The sequence below is a fragment of the Cervus canadensis genome, chromosome 12 (genome assembly GCF_019320065.1).
Source record: "Cervus canadensis isolate Bull #8, Minnesota chromosome 12, ASM1932006v1, whole genome shotgun sequence".
Taxonomy (NCBI): domain Eukaryota; kingdom Metazoa; phylum Chordata; class Mammalia; order Artiodactyla; family Cervidae; genus Cervus; species Cervus canadensis.
In genome coordinates this window covers 71669667-71696151 of record NC_057397.1, presented here as the reverse complement: position 1 = coordinate 71696151, position 26485 = coordinate 71669667, and the positions used below count along the sequence as shown (strand labels likewise).

Genomic DNA, 26485 nt, shown 5'->3' with positions numbered 1-26485 from the left:
TTGTTTGTCTAATGCTTAGCATTCAAGTGTTTAGTAAATTGACAGAAGAATGAATAAATCTCAATTTGTGGGAATTTTGGTGAACAGTGCTTTTTTACAAATCATTACATAAATAGTATGTGCATCAGACACAAAGCCAGGTCATGCTAGTGGTAAAGAACCTACCAGCTAATGCAGGAGACCTAAGAGGCTAAGATTCTATCCCTGAGGGAGGAAGATCCCCTGGAGTAGGAAATGGCAACCCACTCCAGTATTCTTGCCTGGAAAATTCTATGGGCAGAGGAACCTGGCAGGCTACAGTCCATGCGGTTGCAAAGCATCAGACATAACTGAGGATGCACACAGAATCAAGAGAATATTACCAGTTGAGTGAGTCTTCCTCCCAACCCACACTCCTGATCTTATCCTCAGAAGTATCATAAAAAATATTTTTTTCTCGGAGTTTCCAAACTCACTCATGTTTATATGTGTTTGAATACACCACAATGCTACTAAGGGGTGTTTAAGTTATTGTGTCTCATCTTCTAAGCCACCCTTCTGTATTCTGCTTTGTGAAATTGGGGCTGGGACTCTGCAAACCAGTTTTTCCCGAGAAGACAGGTGGCCGCCTATCAGACTCTGTCAATAGCAGTGTTAGAGGGGGATTGGAAGGCAGAAGGAAAGTCAAGGAAAGTGTTTATTCTTCTGATTTCTGTTTTTGGTTTGTTTCTCCTTGTTAGTATCTCGCCAGAAATGTGTTTTTCACCCAGGTAGTGGCTGGCTGTTTGTTCCGGCAGCAGCAATTAATCCCATTTGCGGTTTTCCTGATATTCTCAGGAATAGCCCCATCATCCCCCTTCAAAAATCCAGTGCCAGCTGCTTAGGCCCTGTCCTCAGGGGGCCATGTTTCAGCTTTGTGGGGCCATTGATCCAGTTTCTAAGTTTTCGTAGTTAAACCTCTTTCCTTTGCTTCATCAGCAGAAATATTGGTGGTAGATGATTTCTGCATGGTGTGTGATGTTCCTTTTTTTGTCTTTTCATCTCTTTAATACCTTACAGTCCTTTGTATTATTTTTTTTCCATTAAAAATACTGATAAGGCTTCTGTTTCCTGGCTACTGGATCCTAACTAATACGGTGGGAATTGTTTCTAGCAAGTTTTGCTGGTAAAATCAAATAAACATCTTTCATGTACCTTTTAAAGTTGGTAGGCAAGTGCTTCAATAGACCTGCAAGGCCAAAGGATGAGTGCATTTTAAATTTTGATGACTACTGATACTGTCTTCAGAAGAGGCTGTACTAATTTGTAGTCCTACCATCAGCACACGTAAACTTCTATTTTACAGCATTTCTACTGATATCATGTATATAAAACAAATGTTTGTCAATAAATTAATGGAAAACAATTTTAATGGCTCTTTAAGCTTATTTTTCTTAAATAGTGAGGTTTAGAATCTTTTCATATATTTTTGGCAATTTGTATTTATGTGAATAGCTGTTTATGTCCCTTGCCCATTCACTGAGGTTTGTTTTTCCTTTTATTTAAAACAACTCTTTCTTTATAAAAGAAATGAGTCCTTCAGCTTGTGCTTTACAAATGTTTTTCTCAGTTTGCATTTTTCTTTTGTCTTTATGACTTTTGTGTCTGACAAAGATTTTAGAACGTTTGTGTAGCTTTGTCCTCTGTTATTGATTCTTGCTTAGAATGTCGTTTTTCACATCAAGATTTAAACATATTTCCTCCATGCTTTCTCTTAGGGTTTGTATGGCTTTATTTTTCAGTGTTAAACTTGTTAAATATCTGGCGCATCTAAAAATCATTTTGAATACATTTACTTTAGCATAGTGATGTAAGGCTACAACATAATATTTTTCCAAGTGACCAACCAACTGTTCTAACACCATTTGTTGAGTAATTCTTATCTACTAATCTAAAATGTCAGTTTTTATTAAATACTAAATTTTTACATGTATTCTGGATCTATATCTAGAGTATATTATTTACTTTTGACACTTATCTCTTGTTTTCTCTCATCTATTTATGCATTCATAAATTTGCATATTCAAAATTATGCATATAATTTTGAAACCTTATATTTCAATACCTGGTAAGATTAATCTTTACTGATTACTCTTTTTTAAAAGACATTTTTCTGGCTATTCTGTTTTTACTTTCCCTTGTGAACTTTAGAGCTATCTGGGCTTCTTCAACAAATAAACATTTTGGTATTTTAACTGGAAAAAATATGCTAAATTTAAAATTAACTTAAGGAGAACAGACATCTTTATGGTATTGAGTTTTTCAACTCAGGAACTGGTATCTTTATTCAACCTTTCTACTTCCAAGTTATGCAGGTGTCCATTTACGACACTCAATAAAGCTTATTCCTGGGCATTTAATTTTTTCCTTTTTATTATAAAGATCTTTTTCTCATTATGTTTTTTAACTATAAAAGTCATACAAAGAAGCTATTGAATTAAAAGATAAAATAAAAAAAATTGAAGCCACAATTGTACAGAAATGCTATAAATTCAACATAAAGAAATATATTTTTCCAGAACCATTTGACACTCCATCATCCTTAAATATTTTAGTATGTATTTCTTAAAAACAAGGACATTCTCTTATTATGTAATCACAGTACATTCATCGCAACCAGGAACTTAACACAGATAAATTACTGTAATCTAATCTTTGGACCACATTCAAATTCAACCAATTGTTCTTATAATCTTCTGTAAGTAAAGGATTCAATTTAAAATCTCACATTGCATTTCATTGTCTTGTCTCTTTGATCTCCTTTAGTCGAGAATGGTTTCTAAGTTTTCCTTGCATTTCATGCCCTTGATGCTGGGAGATTACAAACCATTATTAGTAGGTTATGATTCAGTTTGATTTGTCTGATATTTCCTTATGACTAGATTCAAGTCAGATATCTTTGGCAGGAATGTCACAGAAGTGATTCTGTGTTCTCCTTCCGTCTTACCAGGTGGGGCATAATTTCACTTTAATCAGTTGATTAAGTATACACAGAGAGCTTTGCTGTAAATTTACTCTTTCCTTTTTTGAAATTAATAAGTATTTTGTCAAAAGTATCTTGAAAGTATATAAATATTCCATGTCTTCTCAAATATTTAATCAATTAATCATTGTAAAATTATGATTTCCTCATTTAATCAAAAGGGCTTCCCTGTGGCTCACCAGTAAAGAATCCACCTACCAAGCAGGAGACGTGGGTTTGATCCCTGGGTCGGGAAGATGCCCTGGAGAAGGAAATGGCAGCCCACTCCAGTGTTCTTGCCTGGGAAATCCCATGGAGAGAGGAGTTTGGCAGGCTATAGTCTGTGGTGTCACAGAAGAGTGGGACATGATTTAGTGACTAAATAACAGCAACAGTTAATTCAAAGTGTTTTGATGAATCACTGTCATTATATGTTTTGATGCTTAAATTGTTTAATTGTTCAATCTGGCCACTGGGAGTGCTCTCAAGGTTGTTAGGCATTCCTTTACTTTCTAGAGCAATAAGATTTTTTTTCAGGTTCATCTTGTACTTTTCCCTACCTGAGCCCACAGACCAGCCATTTTCCCAAAGAGCCCTAGTTCATTTTAATGCAGACTTAGATTTAAAAATCAAGATCAGGGTATTCTGGTTGATGTTAGAGTGTTACTGCTCCCAGCCCCCTTCAGTGGACGGATCTAAGGAATTAGATTTTGCAGTTATTTTTGCTTGCATATCAATTTATTTCTAATAAAAAAACCCAATATTTCTGTTTCTATTTTGCTTACATATCAATTTATATCTATTGAACCACCTCGTTTACACTAAGTGGTTGCAACTTAGTATTGCAACTCTCTAGTCATTTTGCTCCTCTCCTTCTATATTTATAAGTCTCTTCTCTCAAGTATGAAACCGTGCTTCTATGAATCCAAACGCCTTTGACCAGTTCCCCTGTATGTGGCCCGTTCTTATCACCACTGCCCTTCTCCTCCTCCCCACTAAGGTCTGACACAACCCTGGCACATCCTGACCCCTCCCATTTCCCACTTTTGTTCTCCTTACCCCTCTTGGCCTCTGATACTCTCACCCCACGTGTGGATGCCCACCACCCTGGTGTTGTGCATTGGGACACCCTATCATCACCCCACACCTACACTGGAATTGACGCCTACCTTTCTCTACTCTCTCAGCAGTTTTGGGACCCATTGGTTCAGAGGAAAGTAAAAGCTATTGAATATTGAGTTACTCATAATCAGCCACTTAAATTGATACCCTAAGGGATTTCCCGTCTATGAAATTCTGTTGCCTACTTATATAATTACAATATTATCAAACAATTTTGTCTCTTTTTTTCATTCTTTTCTTTTAACAGGCATACCTTGTTTTATTATGTGTTGTAGATATTGCATGTTTTACAAAATGAAAGTTCGTGGCAGCCTTGTGTTAATTAAGTCTATTGGCACCATTTTTCTCTTTTTAAAAAATGTATTCATTTTAATTGGAAGATAATTACAATATTGTCTTGGTTTTACCGTATGTCAACATGAATCAGCCACAGGTGTACATGTGTTCCCCCAACCTGAATCACCCCCACTTCCCTCCCCACCCTTACAGGGTTGTCCCGGTACACGGGCTTTGGGTGACCTGCTTCATCCATTGAACTTGCATCTGGCCACCAATTTTACCTATGGTAACATACATATTTCAATGCTATTCTCTCAAATCACCCCACCCTCAAATTGGAATCATTTTTCTAACAGCATTTGTTCACTTCTTGTCTCTGTGTTATATTTTAGCATTTCTTACTGTTTTTCAAACCTTTTCATTATTACCATCATATTTGTTATGGTGATCTCTGTTAAGTGATCTTTTCTGTCTCTTTTTCCCGAATTTTTATAACTTGCGTATTTCTTTTATCAAATCGTGTTTCTTGGTACTTGCAGACATGTGTTGCACTAGTGAATGTTTGTGTCCTGTTCTTCAATTTATGCTGTTGCCTCTAGTGTTTCAACATTAAACATGACGCTGTCTTTTGGTCTGATGTATTCATCAAGTCAAGAATCTTTTTTCAACTTAAATTATTTAAAAATCAGTATTGAATTTTATTGACGACTTCTGTATCTGTTGAAGTTTTGATTTTTAAAATATTCACTTGTGGTAAATTATTTCGTTGTAACTTGAAATTTCTTCAAATTACTATGATAATCTTACATTTTTGTGGGTATGATTATGTTAATATGCTTCTGGACTTAATAAACTTATTCATTTTTATTTATATATGAGATCAGTACCTGGTTTTCATTTTCGCATTGCCATCACATTTGGGTATCATTGCTTTACTTGCTTCATCAAAGAAATTTGGAAGGGTTTTTTTTTTTTTCTGTGTTCTGAAACATTTTACTAACATTGGAGTTATTTCTCCTATAAAAATTTGATAGAATTCACTGTGATAACACCTTGCTTTGATACATTCGTGTGTGTGTGTGTGTGTGTGTGTGTGTAAGAGAGAGAGAAACTGAACTGTGAGATTACTTTCTACTTCTTTCAAGGTAAATTATTTATTTAGGTTTTCTCTCTCTTCTAGGGTCAGTTTAGGAATATACATTTTCCTGAAAACTCACTCATTTTTAAATCAGAATTTTAATTATTTTGCATGTAGTTGTAAAAAAATACATTATCTTTATGATATTTCAAGTTAATTACACCTCAGTTATCTTTCTGACATTGAGTACTTATGACTTTTTTCCTTGTTTAGATAAGTCAGTAGTTTATTTTTTCCCTTTAAAGAAACAGTTCTTGAAATTGCTAACTTTTCAGCAGTTTTTTCTGTTTTATAATTATAAATTATAATATTAATTTCTACTTTTCTATTTTCTCTCTTCCATTTCTCTTATTATTTTAATTTTCTTTTTCTAACTTCTTGAGTAGAATGCTTAATTCTTTTTCCTTTATTGTAATATACATATTTAGGGGAGTGTCTGGTTCCCAAAGAAAGACTAATTACATCCCATTGGTGCATGAAAGCATTCACTATTTTTACTTTCTTGATATTTTATAATTTAAGTTTTGATATGCTCTTTAAGAATAACTTTGACATATGATTAATATATCTCATTAACTATGTAAAATAGTTATATCCCCAGTGACTCAATTTCCACTTAATTTTTGGGTTAAAAAGGAAAAGAACTTACTCCGGAAGTTATTTTGTCTCAAGTTTTTCTTTCCAATTTGCTTTTTTAAAACAATTTTTAAAATTGAGGTATAGTTAATTTGTTAATATGAAAGCTGAGATTTTTGATTTATACATTTTAATGCCATTTAATTTGGAAAACATTTAATAGTAAGGCTCCATATCTAAATCTATATTTCTTGATTCACTAACTTTAGACAATGGATATTGACAATCTAGTACAAAATGAGAAAACTTTCTTCATATCTTAATTTGATTATTAATATCTAATGAATATTAATGTATAAGTCTTTGGCTAAATTCATACCTTCAAATATTATTAGTAAACATTCATTATTTTTAAATATTCTTTAGTCTGTAACTACTATCTGTTGTGTGAGGAAATTTATACAAATATATTTTATACTTCTGCTTCTTTGCTGGAACTTCCAATTTGTTACTCATTATTATTTACACTGTCTCCACTAGAATCTATGGACAATTTAAAATTTGTGTGAAGGTTTAAGGATTTACTTACCCTTTGTTAGTATGTGTGCATGCTGAGTCACTTCAGTCATGTCCGACTCTATGTGACCCTATGGACTGTAGCCCGCCAGGCTCCTCTGTCCACGGGATCCTCCAGGCAAGAACACTGGAGTGGGTTGCCATGCCCTCCTCCAGGGGATCTTCCTGACCCAGGGATCGAACTCACAACTCTTACTTCTCTTGCATTGGCAGGCAGGTTCTTTACCACTAATGCCACCAGGGAAGCCCCTTGATTAGTACAGTCCATACCGTTTAAGCCTTAGTTGTATGTCTATCAAGTTGTATTTTTCAGAGAGCTCATGGTCCAATATGTTCTCTGAAGCTTTTATTTGTTACTTTTTTATTTATTGGAGAGTAAAACTCATGAGTCACATTTTTTCCCATTTGTCAGGGAAAAATTTGTCTTACTGTTTGTCAGGATTTTGCTGCAGAGAAGGCTAAGGCCAAATTGAGTTTTGACTCTTATAGGAGTCCCTTCCTCTTTTGGCTGGGTGCTAAAATAATTGTTTACCTTTGAAACAGCGTTCAGTTACTAACCTAGTACATCTAAAATATCTAGTCTCTTTGTAGATGATGAACTATGCTTTCTCTTTCCCGTTCTGGGCTGTGGTATTTAGTTCTTCAGATTCAGGTCTTTGTAGGAGAAAAATGTTCTTTTATTATATATTTGAGCATTCCCCCTCCACTCCCACCCTACCATTGTTACTATTTCCTTCCTCAGGAACAGTTTTCGCATGTAGTGTCTCCTATTTTCATTTATCACTTTCTTCTTTTCTTTTCTCTATTTATGTTAACCTCTATGTTCTATGACTATATTTTCTTAATACTCTATTGCCATTTTTGATATTTCTAATGTGGATTTTGTTATAATTATTTTTCTTTCCTTTCCTGAATATAACCTGTTCATTTGTAATTTATTTCTATTGTCTTATTCATATTTAATGCCTTATAGATCATTTTTCTTTCATCAAGATTTCATGTGTGTATGTGTGTGTGTGTGTGTGGTGGGAATTTCTTCCTGTTTACTACATCTTCTAATGCATAGTATTTTTCATTTGATAAGTGTTTTTCACACTTTCTCTTAGAGTATGTTGTGCCTAGGTATTAGTATTATTGAATTATGGTTATTTTTTTTTTGAAGTTGGATTACTTGCAAGAAAAATAAATGAACTAGGATAGCAGACTGATGGAATTTTCTAGTATGTTAACTATGAACATTTTCTCATCAACTCTGTTCTGTACTCTTCCCTAAATTGTATGTCTCTAATTAGTGCTGTCATAATTCAAGTGTCATAATTCTGTCAAGGTTTCTTGGTAGAGATTTCTCTATTTCTCTTTAATGACTAAGATCAGCTGCTTCTGTGATTATCACCTAACATTTGCCCTCTATTTTACCATTACAACAACCTGACTCTTAAAAAGAATATAAGTACAGGTGGAATCCTTGTTCGGCCCTACATTTCACGTATATCATGGGCTTAGGGTTCTTCAAAGCGTGTCCGGTCTCAAGAACTTCCCATTCCAGGTAAGAGTTCATCAGTTGAATCCTCCAGGACCCTACAGCCTGTCCCTGGAGAACTCTGCTTGCTTCCTCAAACAAGAGAAGTATGCATATGCTTGCTTCTTTTAAGGTTCATTGAATACTTTGGCCACCTCATGCGAAGAGTTGACTCATTGGAAAAGACCCTGATGCTGGGAGGGATTGGGGGCAGGAAGAGAAGGGGACGACAGAGGATGAGATGGCTGGATGGCATCACCGACTTGATGGGCATGAGTCTGGGTAGACTCTGGGAGTTGCTGATGGACAGGGAGGCCTGGTGTGCTGCAATTCATGGGGCCGCAAAGAGTCAGACACGACTGAGCGACTGAATTGAACTGAACTGAACTGAAATCACATCATTTGGCTGATATTCTTCTAAGTTCGTAGTAAGGTAATGTGCTTAACCCTCAGTTTAATGAAGATCGAAACATTTCCTCCTTAGTACACTTTTTTAGTTAGTGAGCTCTTTGCCATGGTGAGTAGCTTTTTAAGCCAAAAATGACATTTCCATGATCTTCGATCTCATGTAGAAAAGAAGGTAAAATTATTCATGTACAATACTCTACAAGGGACAGAGTTCTTTCATTTGTTCACCTGTTAGCTTTTGGTGGGTATTCTTTGCCATGTTCTTTAAACAAAACTTCATATTCATCAGCTATTCCTGCCTTCATTGGTTTTCCTTGGTTTATTTTCCTGACCCTTGTCTGACATATAGAACAATGTTCTTATTTATCCATTATAATTTAAGAAGCAATATTTATTTAAATTCAAGCATTGTGATAAGTTCTAGTGTTTCATATATGAGTGAAGAATGGATCCTACCTTTAGGGGACAGCGATAAATTGAAATAAACATTAAGTACAGTTGAAAAAATCATAACAAAGGATGATGCTTGCTCCACTGCAACTGTTTTCAGGTTTAGTAAAACTGCTTCTTCCTCGTGATGAGAAGTTTAAATGTCACAGACAAGTTAACTTTTGGGGTGGATCTAAATGATGGATAAGTTTTTTTTTTTAAGTTGAGAAAGAACCAAAGAGAATATCACATTGAAAAGACTAAATATGTTCATGGAGTAGATAGAAAATATGTAGAAAATGTGTTATTGAAACCTGGGGGGCAAGGGAGAAGAATATGGTGGTGGTGTTTAATGAAGTTCAATGAGGTTAATTTATGATCATTGAAGGCATTGTGTTCCATACAAAATTATGTAACCACCATTGGAAGTTTCTTTTCTTTTCTTTTTTGTGGTCACTCTGTGTGGCGTATGGGATCTTAGTTCCCCCACCAGGGATCAAACCCACACCCAGTGGAAGTGTGGAGTCTTAACCACTGGACTGCCAGGGAAGTCCCTACCATCGGAATTTTAGAAAGTACTGTGATACCAGCATGAAGGATGAGTTGGAAGCGAAGAGACTGGAGTCAGGGAGACTAGAGAGATTATTGCGATAGTACAAATGAGACGCTAAGAGGGTCTGAAACAAGATTCTGACGTGTTGCCTGCATGGGAGTGGCACTTCTTCCCAGCGGCCCTATTTGGCGGCTACACCATCAGGATTGGAGAAGACATGTTTGAAAGATACTTTAGAATACATTTCAAAAGAGGCAGAATTGATGGGTTTCATAACACATTGGCCCTGAAAGGGAAACAAAAGAATAGGATCCCAAGGTTGGCGATGGAGTTATGGAAAATAACGGGATTTTCTTAACCCAGGTGGAGGATTCAGGAGGAGGATCAGGCTTTTCAGGGAAAGAAGCATGAGCGGAATTATCACTGAAGTTTTTGCTATCTTGAGTTTGATTTTCCTGGATGACATTCACATGAATATCAGTAGAGCAAAGTTTAGAGCTCTGGGCTAGAGCTTGGTGTGAGGATCTGAAGTGTATGTGTACCAGTGGGGATGCGAGTGCTGGTAAGGTCCTGCAAGGAGACGGTCTAAACTGGGAGGAGAAGACAGGGACCCTGGGAAGGGACTGGTGGACAGCATGCCCAGAGGAGGAAGATGGGAGTTTGTAGGGCAGGCTAGTAAGGAAGAGGCAGGCAAGGAAGGCACGGTGTCACAGAGGTCTCACAGGCTCACCAGTGTCAAATGTCAAACAGATTAGTACGGTGAAGACTGAAAAGAAGTTTCTGGGCTAGAAACTACAGGATTTCCTATACTTTTTAATAAAGACAATTTTTAATAAATAATGAAGGTGAAAGATAATTTTTAGTGAGTGGAAAAGTGAATGTGAGTTGAGGCAATAAAGATGTAGATGATTGCATTCATCAGCATATAAACAGAAGCTGTGTCAATAATTTGTTGTATAACATTCCCCTCGTTTTTCCCTCTTCAGTTAATACGTGTTTATTTTAACGTCTTAACTACTCAGACAAGAGGCAGGGACAGCACAGGCCCGCTTGTATAATGGTCCATGTTGGTATGTCAAGTTTTATTTTTAGAAGCCCTTCTTTGGGCACTATTTCTTTGCCTTTTGATGGTTTATTTAATTGAAAATTTTTAAGTGCCTATGTTTATTGAATGTTATTTGAAGAAGAATTAACTTTGGGATTTTGGAAAACAACAATTAGTTGAAGGGAAAAGAATAAACACACCATTAACCACTGACATAGTGAAAGGTTGCTGCTATGAGCCATGAACAATGCCCGCATTCATGGCCTCCAGAGGAAACGAATTCAATCTGAGGCTTGATCACTTAGAGCTTTTTGTGTAGCAAAGTTTTGTTAAAGTATAAAAGAGATAGTGAAAACTTCTGACACAGACATCAGAAGGAGACAGAAAGGGTGCTCCTTTGCTAGTTTTTAGCGAGGAGTTATATACCTATTAGCAAGCTGCCAATTAGAGAAAGGAAACTCCTCAAAGCTGAGAGATTTGCTCCAGCCCCTCTCCCACAACATGCATTTTGAAATAACTTTGGCACAAGGTGAGACATCCCAGGCCGTAAAACAATGGACAAGAATCTTAAAGAAAGGCAGATTTCCAAGCAAATACATAGTTCATTAACATACCTTAAAAAGACATTTCCATGAGTAAAACTGCATTGGTTAGCTCAAGGTTTGGATAAAGTTAAGTTCAGGTGGAACCGGGTGTCACCATAACAACACAGAATTAAACGAAACCTCCTTTAATTTTGTGTAGAGAAGGAAAAAAAAAAAATCTGCCACTTGCAGTTTATTCCCTCCTGCCACTTGCGGACCTCTGACCTCCCTACGCAGGCTGTTAACACTCTCAGTAGATGTGTTTCAGTTCAGTTAAGTTCAGTTGCTCAGTCGTGTCCAACTCTTTGCGATCCCATGAACCGCAGCACACCAGGCCTCCCTGTCCATCACCAACTCCCGGAGTCTACCCAAACCTCTGTCCATTGAGTCGGTGATGCTATCTAACCATCTCGTCCTCTGTCGTCCCCTTCTCCTCCTGTGTTTATTCTCTATTATTACACAAATTTAGGCTTATTTATTAATAGAAACATAGAACTAGATCAACTATCTAAGTATATACAGGGAATTAGTTACACTTATAGTCTCTGGTGGATATTTTCCTTTCTCCTACCCTACTCCTTGTTCTGTACTTTAGTCTTATGCTAGAATTCACTCTTGCATATTAGTATAAGAATTGCTATTCTTACTGAAAGTTTATTGATAATGTTTCTGTTACTACTGCTACTTAATCATTTGTACTCTGAATACTGTATTAAGCAAATTTCTACTTATCACTGGATTCATCATTAGAGTCTGCTACAGTTAATTACTTTGAATCAGCCTGTTTTGTAGGCTTCCCAGGTGGTGCTAATGGTAAAGAACCCTCCTGCAAAGGCAGAAGATACAAGCGATGCGGGTTTGATCCCTGGGTCGGGAAGATCCCCTGGAGAAGGCAATGGCAATCCACTCCAGTATTCTTGCCTGGAGAATCTGACGGACAGAGGAGCCTGGCAGGCTATGGTCCATAGTGTCTCAAAGGGTCAGATGCGACTGAAGTGACTTGGCATGCACGCGTCCTCTGACATTTTCGCATAGTGTTGTCACATTTTCTCTTTGGCTCTACTGCCCATCTCCTTTATCTTGCCCCATGAGCTGCTCAGATGAGTTCAGTCTCCTAGTAAATAGTGCTTATGCATTTACAATACTGTTAAGGCATCACTTATTCTACCGCTTCCTCTTTGCTTTATACAAAGGTTATTTATCTATTATATTTTTAAGGGAAAGCTTGTTGGAGAAAAATAATATGGTCTTCAGTTCAGTTCAGTTGCTCAGTCGTGTCCAACACTTTGTGACCCCATGGACTGCAGCACGCCAGGCCTCCCTGTCCATCACCAGCTCCTGGAGTTTATTCAAACTCATGTCCATTTAGTCGGTGATGCCATCCAACTATCTCATCCTCTGTCATCCCCTTCTTCTCCCACCTTCAATCTTCCCAAGCATCAGGGTCTTTTCAAATGAGTCAGTTCTTTGCATCAGGTGGTCAAAGTATTGGAGTTTCAGCTTCAGCATCAGTCCTTCCAATGAATATTCAGGACTGATTTCCTTTAGGATGGACTGGTTGGATCTCCTTGCAGTCCAAGGGACTCTCAAGAGTCTTCTTCAACACTACAGTTCAAAAGCATCAGTTCTTGGCACTCAGCCTTCTTGAGGGTCCAACTCTCACATCCATGCATGGCTACTGAAAAAACCATAGCCTTGACTAGATGTAACTTTGTTGGCAAAGTAATATCTCTGCTTTTTAATGTGCTGTCTAGGTTGGTCACAACTTTACTTCTAAGGAGTATGCATCTTTTAATTTCATGGCTGCAGTCACCATCTGCAGTGATTTTAGAGCCCCCCCCCAAATAAAGTCTGCCTCTGTTTCCCCATCTATTTGCCATGAAGTGATGGGACTGGATGCCATGATTTTAGTTTTCTGAATGCTGAGTTTTAAGCCAACTTTTTCACTCTCCTCTTTCACTTTCATCAAGAGGCTCTTTAGTTCTTCTTCACTTTCTGCCATAAGGGTGGTTCCATTTGCATATCTGAGGTTATTGATATTTTTCCCGGCAATCTTGATTCCAGCTTGTGCTTCCTCCAGCCCAGTGTTTCTCACGCTGTACTCTGCATACAAGTTAAATAAGCAGGGTGACAGTATGCAGCCTTGACCTACTCCTTTTCCTATTTGGAAGCAGTCTGTTGTTCCATGTCCAGTTCTAACTGTTGCTTCCTGACCTGCATACAGATTTCTCAAAGGCAGGTCAGGTGGTCTGGTATTCCCATCTCTTTAAGAATTTTCCACAGTATTTATTGTGATCCACACAGTCAAATGGCACCCCACTCCAGTACTCTTGCCTGGAAAATCCCGTGGACGGAGGAGCCTGGTAGGCTGCGGTCCATGGGGTCTAAAAGAGTCGGACAAGACTGAGCGACTTCACTTTCACTTTTTACTTTCACGCATTGGAGAAGGAAATGGCAACCCACTCCAGTGTTCTTGCCTGGAGAATCCCAGGGACGGGGGAGCCTGGTGGGCTGCTGTCTATGGGGTCACACAGAGCCGGACACAACTGAAGTGACTTAGCAGCAGCAGCGACACAGTCAAAGGCTGTGGCATAGTCAATAAAGCAGGAATGGATGTTTTTCTGGAGCTCTCTTGCTTTATCAATGATCCAGCGGATGTTGGCAATTTGATCTCTGGTTCCTCTGCCTTTTCTAAAACCAGCTTGAACATCTGGAAGTTCATGGTTCATGTATTGTTGAATTTAGTCTTATTACTCACAAAAGGTATCTTTATATTTTAACATACCTTTATAACACCCATCACAAACAAACTTAATTCACCATACTGCACAAATATGAAAATATATATCTACCCCTGAAGAAACATTAACACATGAAAACAAAAGATCATCAATGTGCCACTCAGATAAAGCACTGGATTTTTCTTTTATTTCAATAATATATAGTGGGCTTATATATATATATATAAGCTTATATATATATATATAAGCTTCCCTGGTGACTCAGACGGTAAAAAAATCTGCTGGCAATGCAGGAGACATGGGTTCAATCCCTGGGTCAGGAAATACACTGCAGAAGGGAATGGCTACCCACTCTTGTATTGTTGCCTGGAGAATTCCATGGACAAAGGAGCCTGGCGGGCTACAGTCCATGGGATAGCAGAGTTGGACAAGACAGAGTGAGTCTAGTTTTTCTATTTCAATAGTATACAGTGAAACTTTTATATAATTAAAGATATGTTCAGTCACTCAATTGTATCCGACTCTGCAACCCCAGGGACTATAGCCCACCAGGTTCCTCCGTACATGGAATTTTCCAGGCAAGAATACTGGACTGGGTTGCTGTTACCGTCTACATAGTAAAGATATGCATAAAGATAATTTTTTTAAATTTCAGCATGAATTTCAAGTTTAAAATTCTTTATAACCATTCATTTATATCAGCCACTAATCTCCTTTCAAACTTACTCTTCTCAAAATCCTTTATTTTTATCCCCAATATAAGGTTAAGCCTCTTCTACCTTTGCCTAAAGCCCAGATAAGACATATTTATGAAGAGAAAAAAGACTGGAAAATAATATAAGCTTAGTCCTTTTTATACTGTTTAAGCCTTATCCTCCTATTAAATCTTATCACCAGAAATGCTCAACTTTATAATTTCATGGTAAAGTCTTTTGCTTTTTTCCTTTTTTATGAAACTGCCTAAAAGATAAGATCTAATAGATTGTTCAGTGGCCTTTATGTTAAACTTTTGTGACAAATACCTCTTGGAAATGAAGCTTCCCTCATAGCTCAGTCAGTAAAGAATCTGCCTGCAATGCAGGAGACGTGGGTTCGATCCCTGGGTCAGGAAGATACCCTGGAGAAGGGAATGGCTATCCACTCCAGTGTTCTTGCCTGGAGAATCCCATGGACAGAGGAGCCTGGCGGGCTACGGTTCATGGGGTCACAACAGTAGGACACGACTTAGTGACTTAGCCACCCATATGTTGTTCAGTGGCCTTAATGTAAAACCTTTGTGACTAAAACCTCTTGGAAATGAGGATCAGTGGAGCCTTTTTGGTGACTGTAAAGTGCGCTTCTAGGCCGGGCATGCTATCTAGCCTCTAGATTTTCGAGCTCTCTTGGCTGTGCCAGCCCTGTGCAAAACTGTCCCTGCAGACGCTGCAGCCTTCCTCAGGCAAGGCGAACTTTCAGTTTTTCTAGTCTTTACTGGCAACTCATAGTCTGATAATATCTGTCCTATGGATTTTATATTTTTGCTTTACCTGAAAGATGAATATATTTACCTTTTCAAAGTCCCTTTCAAAGTCAGAATTTCTCAAACCTTGTCCTTTTCCCAAATCTCTATGGCACCATCTGCCTTTTATGTCCACACCAGTCCCCAGGGCTATTTCTGACCCTGTTTTTAAATTCAGTTAGGAAAATGGACTAAATCAATACTTAGTGTTAAGTCTTTTCTTAACCCATGTATATAAATCTACTATAAAATTTTATATAATATCCTATAATAGAACTATTACTATACTAAAAGCATTTTGATATAATTTAATTATAACTTGGTTTGCTTAAAATAATAATTCCATATAATGCTAAAATGCAATTAGGTAATTTTTCCTTAAGTTTTAACTGAGTAATTTAAGTAAGAAGATACCTAAAACATATAATTAGAATTTTCAAGTTTATTAAATGGTGATGATTTATGTGGTAGGTAGCAGCCAGCTTTTGTTTAAATTTTACTAATCTCAATTTGTATTTATAAAGTGGTTATCTGTTATTGATCCATTTTTAGATCACAAAAGGCTTAAAACATTTTTGAAATTATATGATTCAGTAACCTGGCATCAAGGCGGATATATTTATTGAGATGCGGTCATTAAATACATTTCGACAAAGGGTTAGCAATGCATTAGGCCACTGATTTTCTCAGCACCTGTTCACCAAGGGAAGGAGTAATGTGCACCTCGGTATTTATTACTGCCTTCCATTCTACAACATTCCCAACAGTATGCATTCTCCCAGAATATGGAGAGGACCTGTTATGTGAGTGCCCATCTTTGCAATGGTGGTTGTCGTCAATATTCTGTCTTCCTTTTCATCTCCTTTGGAAGATGTCAGTTCTTTCTGGCACTGAAGGGGAATGACAATTAGTTTGCTTCTTGGCTATGATTACTATCTTTCTGCTTGTAAGGGAGTGTGTGTGATTTGCTTACAGTTGAACTTCAGAAGGAATTGCAAACTGAATCCAGACCCTGGAAGATGATCTGTAGAGCTCTGATGAGGAGCTAGCCAAAGATGGGGCCCTGCATAGGAATGAACAAAAATGACTAGCATTTCAGAGAGAGACAGGGTGATCAAGAGGGAGAGGGAGACCTCAAGAAAACTCTTCTTTGAATTTTCATGTCTGGAGTTCTGGAACCACTTCATGTTTGAAAGGCATAGGATAAAGATTCTGAAAGGCTTCCTTCCAGAGAAGTGACATGATATAAACATTCCATTTACTGGAATTAAACACATAATATATGCCAGACTAAATCTGGCATAAATGAAAAACATTAAATTCTTTCCTCTTTTTAATCACCCTATGCAATTCTGCTTGTGTATCAAATAAAGACTGGTAATACCTCATTTTCATAGTCACTGAATTCCTTTACTATGATGAATGTTTGCAATTAAACTCTATTTGCAAATTTGGTTAACAAGGTTACAGAAAATTACTTACATTTTTAATTGATTTTTTTAATTTTGCAGACTTGCAAAAATCTAGGATCATTGATTATGGTCAGTTGAATGCATTATGCCACTTGAGAAGAATGCAACCCAGGTAGGTTATCATGCCTTCCTTTCCTTTTCCTGTCGCTCAAATGAATATGAATATGTTTGTTCCATGGATAAAGTATAGTAATAAACCATTGTTGATTCTCAGAGGTACCTGATTTACCACACAGATAAAAATATCTGAAAACCTGGAGGTTATTTCTCCAGACTGAAGGGGCAGATGATATATGTCATATTTTAAGGAAACAATTTAGCGTGAAGCGCGCATAACTCATCCCTAGCTGGACCCTTTCTAGTACTCAAAAAGCCAGTCATAAGAGAAAAAAGCTTCAAATGGTTGAAAACACAGATCCTGAGTGAAATAAGCACTTTAGCGGTGCCTAGGAGATGCCTGGTTGAAATATATTCGACCCAAAGAACTATAGAATATTGGTTTAAACCTCAGGATACCTAAGATATGTGATACTTGAAGATACAATTTTTAAAAAATCTATTTTCTTGTCAACTCCTTTTCCCAAGTTGGGTTTTTGAAATTATAAAACTAGCTAGTTTCTTTCTTATCCATCAGTGTCTATCTATCCTCCTACTTTTCTTCACCAGGAGAGGCCCTTGCCCATCTTAAGTCATATCCTCTTAACCACTTCAAATTATTTACATCTTCATTGACCTCTTTACTCCTTCTTTCTTGGAGAAAGAGAGGAGGCTATGCTTTTTTTAAAAAAATTTTTCCAAAGCTTACATTTTACCATGCCTTCCTGTCCCTTTTGCACATGTGGCATCTTTTGCCATAGGGTAAAGAATTAAATAAACTTACTCTGGAGTCAGGCAAGTCGCCTGGTTTTAATCCTGGCTCAGCCACTTCCCAGCTGTGTGGCCTTGGACTGGTTACATAATTTCTTTTTACCTCAGTTTTCTCATTAGTAAAATGGAGATAATAGTCATATCCATTTCAAAGAATTATTAGGATGATTAAATGAGCTAATGTATATGTAAAGAGTATCTGGTACATGGTAAGAGCTATATAAGTATTTTTATTATTGTTATTTTAAAAAGCTCACCCAGGCTTTTGACTGTTGAATTTATATGCTGCTCTCCCCCTACCCTTTATTTTTTCACATAGAAGATTTTATGTGAGGTTTTTGGAGCAGAACACTTCCTTTACCCTTATTTTCCTCTTGCTTTCTAGGCCAGATATTTTATTTTAAAATTTATTTCTAGATTCCACCTCCTTACCCTTGGGGAATCATAATAAGAGAGGTTAAATCATCTAGATCTGGGTCTGCCAAAGAATCCATTCTACAAAAGTTTTACCAGTCTTCCTCTTTCTGGATTGAGAATCCCTTCCAGGCAGGGTTGCCTCATCAGACAATCATCTGGTCCAGGTGCAGTCCGGTTGGCCTGCCCTGCTTCCCTCTATTTAGTCTCAGATTTTCTGTGCCTTCTCTTAGACACTGTCTGTGTTTGCTCAGTCTCTCAGTCATGTCTGACTCTTTGTGGCCTTTTGTACTGTAGCCCACTAGGCTCCTCTGACCATAAGATGTTTCAGGCAACAATATTGGAGTGGGTTGTCATTTCCTCCTCCAGGGAATCTTACCAAGCCAGGGGTTGAACTGGCCTCTCCTGCAGATTCTTTACCTCTGAGTCATCAGGGAAGCCCCCCTCTTTCACACTAGCTCCCTTGAATTTCTTGGGTGCTTCCTGTTGCAAACACCAAGGGCCTGGAAAGGGGCACGTTTTAGGGGGGCTATGTATAGGTCTTGGCTCATTCTTTTAGAAAACATTTTGCCGTTGCTGTTCAGTCACTCCGTTGTGTCTGACTCTCTGCGACCCCAGGGACTGCAGCACGTGGGCTCCTTTGTCCTCCACTATCTCCCAGAGTCTGCTCAAATTCATGTCCACTGATTCGGTGGTGCTATCTCACCATTTCATCCTTTGCCACCCCGTTCTCCTCCCGCCTTCAGTCTTTCCCAGCACGAGGGTCTTTCCAGTGAGGTGGCTCTTCCCATCAGGTGGCCAAAGTATTGGAGCTTCAGCTTCTGCAGCAGTCCTTCCAGGGTTGATTTCCTTTAGGATTGATTGGTTTGATCTCCTTGCGATCCAAAGGAGGGACTCTCAAGAGTCTTTTCCAAGGGAGGGACTGTCAAGAGTCTTCTCCAATGCCACAATTTGAAAGCATCAATTCTTTGGCGTTCAGTCTTTATGGTTTAACTCTCACATCTGCACGTGACTACTGGAAAAATGATTGCTTTGACTATACAGACCTTTGTCAGCAAAGTGATGTCTGCTTTTTAATACACTGTCTAGTTTTGTCATAGCTTTCCTTTCAAGGAGCAATCATCTCTTAATTTCATGGCTGCAGTCACCTTCACAAAATTAGATATGAAAATAGGTATTTAAAATGAGAAAATAAACTACAACAAATTAAGGAAGACTTGGCATTCAGGTTGCTTTTCCTTCATGAGATTTCTTAAGGCAATTTATCCAAAATGCATACATAGAAATTACTTAAGTCTTTCAGAGAGATTTAAGAAAAATTTGCTCTTCCATATTTATTTCATGTGTATTATATGTTTAAAATGACCAATGAAATATACTTTTTCCCCATAATAAAAACAGAAAGCCTGAGAATTAAATGACCCAAGGATTAATTTTTTTTATACATGTAAACTATGAAAGATCTTGGTTTTTGGAGTCTCCTACTCTCTGGTTGCAGTGGAACGGTATAGAGGCTTCTCTTGGTTCAGAGCATGCGCTCTAGGGTGCATGGGCTTCAGTAGCTGTGGCTCCCAGGCTCCAGAACATAAGCTCAAAAGTTGTGGTGCATGGGCTTAGCTGCTCTGCAGCATGTGGGATCCTCCTGGATCAGGGTTCAGACTTTTGTCTCCTGCATTGGCAGGCAGATTCTTTACCACTGAGCTGCTAGGGAAACTTAGGTCTTTCTTTTGATATTACACCATATATATATGTTATACCATACATATACATATATATCATGGGTTGGCCAAAAGGTAGGTTGGTTTTTTCTGTAAGATGACTCTAGCAGTGCTTGTTTTTTTTAACTGCATTTGAAATAATTTTGTTAGATTATAATGTGACAGCCATCATACTAGTGTGCATTTAAAGAAAGAAACATCAACATTGGTGAATTTTTGTGTAGCCATTTTAATATTGAAGGTGGAAGGGAAAAACGTAACATTTTCATCGTATTATGCTTTATTATTTCAAGAAAAGTAAAAGCACAACTGAAACACAAATATTTGTACAGTGTATATAGAAGCCGCTGTGACTGATCGAATGTGTCAAAAGTGGTTTGTGAAGTTTCACATTGAAGATTTCTCGATGGACGATGATCCATGACTGGGGAGACAAGTTGAAGTAAATAGCGATCAAATCAAGACATTAATTGAGAATCAAGCATTGAAAATCGGTACCAGCTTGGTTATGTTAATCACTCTGATGTTTGAATTCCACATAAGTTAAGTGAAAAAACCTTCTTGACCATATTTCCACATGAGATTCCTTACTTAAACATAGCAAAAATGTTATGTTTTAAAAACAGATTGTGGTGGGCAATGAAAAGTGGATAATGGACAATAGTGTAGAATGGAAGAGATCGTGGGGTAAGTGAGATGAACCACCACCACCAACGCCAAAATCTGGTGTGCATCCAAAGCAGGTGATGTGTATTTGGTGGAACTGGAACGGAGTCCTCTATTTATGAGGTCCCAAAAGCTTAATTCCCATAAGCACTGCTCCCAATGAGACCAACTGCAAGCAACATCTGATGAAAATCATCCACAATTAGTCAGCAGAAAACGCACAAGCTTCCATCAGGAGAACATAAGACTGCATGTTTCCTTAACGACCAGGCAAAAACTGTTGCAGTTTGGTTGGGAAGTTCTGATTCACTGCCTGGATTTGTTAGACATTTCACCTTTGTATTCCATTTATTTTAGTCTTTATAAAAATTCCCATAATGGAAAAGATATCAATTTCATGGAAGACTGTAAAAAGCACCTGCAACCATTCTTTGTTCAAAGAGGTAAAAAGTTTTGGGAAGATGGAATTATGAAGTTTCCTGGAAAATAGCAGATTGTATTGGAATAACACACTGATCACAGTATTCAATGAAGTTCTTGGTGAAAATGAAAGATGTATGTTTTATTTAAATATCACAGGAATATTTTTGCCAACCCAATATAATACACACACACACACACACACACACATGTACATATGTGTAGTCACTGTCTTTGGGTAGCTGCCCTTCCTCCCAGATCCTTCCTATGGCCCAGCGTGGGAAGGGGAAAAAGAAAGACTGCTACTCCTTACCATTTACCATGTACCTTGACCATGGGCTCAATTCCTGCTGCTAAAGCTGCTCCTGTCTACTGTTTAAGTGTGTGTGAGTTCTTCTCATTCCTTCTCACTGAGAGTCACACACACACACACACACACACACAGAGGCATGCATATGTGCTCAATCGCTTCAGTTGTGGCCGACTCTGTGACCCCATGGACCATAAAAGCCCCAGGCTCCTCTGTCCATGGGATTTTCCAGGCAAGAATACCAGAGTAGGTTGCCATGCCTTCCTCCAGGCGGTCTTCCCAACCCAGGGATCAAACCTCATCTCCTGCATATCCTGCGTTGCAGAAGACACAGAGATGCTAGTTCAATCTTGCCTGAACAATCTCATGGACAGAGGTGGGCTACTCTCTGTGTAGTAATAAAAGAGTTGAACATGACAGAGCAACTAAGCAATAACAATATGCACATATCCAGAATATAACCATTTCTCACCACCGCTACTAATACCATCTTGGTCCAGAGCACCCGTGCTCTTGCCAGGATTACTGCAATAGCCTATTGCTTGGTTTTCTTACTCCGCCCCTTGCACATTTAGAGTCTGTAAGTTGGCACAGAAGCCAGGGGAATATTGTTAAAATGTACATCAGAGCATTGTTTGTTCAAAATATTCTAACGCTTTCCATATCACTCAAGGTAAAAGCTAAGATGTTCACAGTGGCCTGCAGGGTCATACATGGTCCCATCCCACTGCATCTCTAATCACTGCTTCTGGACAAGACCCTTCTGCTTCTTTTGCTCTAACCACCGTTGCCTCCATGAGCTGTTCCTACCACATCAAGAATGCTCCTGCCTCAGGGTCTTTGCACTCATGCTTTCTATCCGGGATGCTCCTTCTTCAGATGTCTGCTCTCCTTTATGCCTCAGTCCCCTCAGTGTGACAGGGAAGAACAAAATCTGACTCCATGTTGGACTGGTTTATTTAACCTCTGCTTTCCGTTTCTTCTGCTAATACAATCACTAAAAGGATTCTGTCTATAGCTGTAAGCATACACAATGGTCTGCCTTGGGGAGCCCTGCCCGTCTACCTGAATGTGAAACTAAAGTGCCTTTGCTCAGCTCACAGGGAGTCATCTTGACCCTGTGAACGCGGCAGGAGAAATGAACACATCCCCTCCCTGAGGCTGGCCAAACCAGGAGATATTTTGCAAGACTTATGCCCTTTTTACTTTACTTCCTCACCTCATCCCCCTCGCTATTCTATAAAATAAACTAGCATGCAGACCCCACTAAAGTGGGACTCTAGGACTCTAGTTAGCCATCTTCTTGGATGCTTGACTTTCTGAATAAAGTCACTCTTCCTTGTCTCAACACCTAGTGTCTGGATTATTGGCCTGTTGTGCAGTGAGCAGACCAAGCTTGGACTCAGTAACATCAGGCTTTCTGTGACCAGCCTATATGAAATAGATACTCTTAGCACGTAACGTATTATGCTCTGAGTGTTGCTTTCATTTCTTAATAGCATATCTGACATACAGTTATACATTTATTTTTGTTTCCTCTCTCTACATTGAAAACTTCATGAGGACAAAATTCATTTTATTTCTGATACATTCCCAGTGATTAGAATAGTATCTGACACATTATTGGTGCACATTAAATATTTGTTGAATAATCTCCTTTATCTGGCATGATAGTTCTCTAGAATCTGGATCAATTAATATATTCTCGTTACTACTTGTTGATGTTAATATTACTCCTGAGTGAATATCCCCTAAAATACCAAACCTTTTTTATGAACTCCTTTATTTTGATACTCTTATTAATCTCCCCTATACCAACTTTAATTTTATTTATCCTTCAAGGTCCAGATTGTCTCCCATCAAATGTCATGGTTTTTTATTTTCCTATACATTTGTTTCAGAAAGGCTGTAAGCTGGGAGTCTGAATGATTGCCTTCTAGCTCTTATTCTGATGTGAAGTATGAAGGAGGTATTTGTAATATCATTTAAACTCTCAGAGTTCAGTGTTCTCATTTGCAAAAGGAATGACACAAATTTGATCTGACACACAAAAATTTTAGCCTTTTTACTGTATAAAGCTGGAGCTATATTTTTATCCACACTTTTATCTTAGTGAATGATAAAATTATCTACACAGCTGTCCAAGCCAAAAACTGTCATATCATAGACTCCGATCTTCTCTCCGTTTGATAAGTAAATTGTAATCACATTACTTATAAGAGCTTTTATAATGGGATGTTTTTTACATCTCCAGTCTTGTCTCCCAGTGACTCTTCCTTTCCTCCCAGTGATGATGTGACTGGTGGCTTCTTCACTACACCTGCACCAACTGTTGCGGGTCTTGTACTTTTTGCTCATATTGATGTCTCGGTCTGAATTACCATTTTCCCATTTATCCCCAACTACCAATAAATGAACTAATCTTCATAGTCAACCTAAAATCTTCTCCAAGAAGAGTATTCTTCTCCATTTCCACTTGACTCTGTAATATTTTCTATCAGAGCACTCCTGATAATTTATTTTGCATTTGTTTAAAGTCTCTTTTTCTCTATTATAATAGAGACAGCTCCTTGAAGGCTATATTTATTAGATTAGGGTAACTGCCAGTATAGATTTATACTACAAGAGAAATAGATTTAAGGGACTAGATCTGATAGACAGAGTGCCTGATGAGCTATGGGTTGAGGTTCATGACATTGTACAGGAGACAGGGAGCAAGACCATTGCCAAGAAAAATAAATGCAAAAAAGGAAAATGGCTGCCTGAGGAGGCCTTACAAATAGCTGTGAAAACAAGAGGAGTGAAAAGCAAAGGAGAAAAGGAAAGATATACCCATTTCAATGCAGAGTTCCAAAGAATAGCAAGGAGAGATAAGGAAGCCTTCCTCAGTGATCAGTGCAAAGAATAGAGTAAAACAATGGATTGGGAAAGACTAGAGATCTCCTCAAGAAAATTAGAGATACCAAGGGAGTATTTCATGTAAAGATGGACTCGATATAGGACAGAAATGGTATGGACCTAACAGAAGCAGAAGATATTAAGAAGAGGTGGTAAGAATACACAGAAGAACTGTACAAAAAAGATCTTCATGACCCAGATAAACACGATGGTGTGATCACTCACCTAGAGACAGACATCCTGGAATGTAAAGTCAAGTGGGCCTTAAGAAGCATCACTATGAACAAAGCTAGTGAAGGTGATGGAACTCCAGCTGAGCTATTTCAAATCCTAAAAGATCAAGCTATGAAAGTGCTGCACTCAATATGCCAGCATATTTGGAAAACTCAGCAGTGGCCACAGGACTGGGAAAGGTCAGTTTTTATTCCAATCTCAAAGAAAGGTAACACCAAAGAATGTTCAGACTACCACACAATTGCACTCATCTCACATGCTAGTAAAGTAATACTCAAAATTCTCCAAGCCAGGGTCCAACAGTATGTGAACTGTGAACTTCCAGATGTTCAAGCTGTATTTAGAAAAGGCAGAGGAAACAGAGATCAAATGGCCAACATCTCTTGGATCATCAAAAAAGTGAGAGAGTTCCAGAAAAACATCTACTTCTGCTTTATTGACTATGTAAAGCCTTTGACTGTGTGGATCACAACAAACTGTGGAAAATTCTGAAAGAGATGGGAATACCAAACCACCTGACCTGCCTTTCCTTATGTCAGAAAGCAATGAAGAACTAAAGAGCCTTTTGATGTATGTCAAAGAGGAGAGTGAAAACGTTGGCTTAAAGTTCAACATTCAGAAAACTAAGATCATGGCATCTGGTCTTATCACTTTATGGCAAATAGATGGGAAACAATGGAGACAGTGACAGATTTTATTTTTGGGGGAAGGGGGGACTCCAAAATCACTGCAGATGGTGACTGCAGTCATGAAATTAAATTATGCTTGCTCCTTGGAAGAAAAGCTATGACCAAACTAGACAGCATATTAAAAAGCAGCGATATTACTTTGCCAACAAGATCCATTTAGTCAAAGTTATGGTTTTTCCAGTAGTCATGTATGGATGTGAGAGTTGGACTGTAAAGAAAGCTGAGCACTGAAGAATTAATGCTTTTGAACTGTGGTATTGGAGAAGACTCTTGAGAGTCTCTTGGACTGCAAGGAGATCCAACCAGTCCATCCTAAAGGAAATCAGTCCTGAATGTTCATTGGAAGGACTGATGCTGAAGCTGCAACTCCAATCCTCTGGCCACCTGATGCGAAGAACTGACTCATTTGAAAAGACCCTGGTGCTGGGAAAATTGAAGGTGGGAGGAGAGGGGATGACAGAGGATGAGATGGTTGGATGGCATCATTGAAACAATGGACATGGGTTTGGGTAAACCCTGGGAGTTGGTGATGGGCAGGGAGGCCCGGTGTGCTGTAGTCCGTGGGGTCGCAATGAGTCAGACACAACTGAGTGACTGAACTGAACTGAACTGAACATGTGTGATCTGATATCTCCTTGTTGTTTTGATTTGCATTTCCCTGATAATTAGTGGTTTTAAAGATATTTCAATCTGTTGATGGCAATCTGTATGTCTCTTTGGAAAAATGTCTGCAGCCTGCTCCAGCACTCTTGCCTGGAGAACCCCATGGACAGAGGAGCCTAATTGACTCCTGGTGGACTGTGTCCCAGGGTTGCAAGTAGTCTGATAGTAAGAACCAGAGCATGCACTTTTATAACTGCAACTACATATGTAGCTGATTCCTTCTGAAAGGTTCTTGAAAACTGGATGAACAAAGTCTCCACAACAAAGAGGAAAATATCAAGATGGGTAGAAGAAACAAAGATACAACTTCACCAATCAAAAATCACATCCTTACCCTTAGATTCTGCACAGAAGAGACAAGTCCCCCAAAACATCTGGTCTTGAGGTTCAATAGGGAACAGAAAAACTACTCTTAAAAGCCTCACACACAGCCTCACTCAAACCCACTTGACCCAAAACTAATAGAAAGACATCAGAGTGAAGAATGCGTGGACCACAGGTGAAGTGGTCCTTCACCACTTACTAATCTATTTTTTTTCTCTGCTGCACGAGGCTGAGTGAGGTGGTAATCCTGTCTGCTGATGACTGGGTTTGTATTTTTGTTTTGTTTGTTGTTTAGATGAGGCGTCCTGTCCAGGGTGCTGTTGGTGGTTGGGTGATGCCAGGTCTTGCATTACAGTGGTTTC

General features: G+C 38.4%; 1 protein-coding gene across 1 annotated transcript in view; it reads left to right on the top strand.

The window, feature by feature from the left end:
• Positions 1–26485, top strand: part of CNBD1 (cyclic nucleotide binding domain containing 1) — a 385369-nt gene that overhangs the window by 3601 nt on the left and 355283 nt on the right. The window contains exons 2-3 of the mRNA XM_043483330.1: positions 16960–17032; positions 20599–20601. Coding sequence (XP_043339265.1) covers positions 16960–17032; positions 20599–20601 — 76 coding nt within the window. The remainder of the gene's footprint in view (positions 1–16959; positions 17033–20598; positions 20602–26485) is intronic.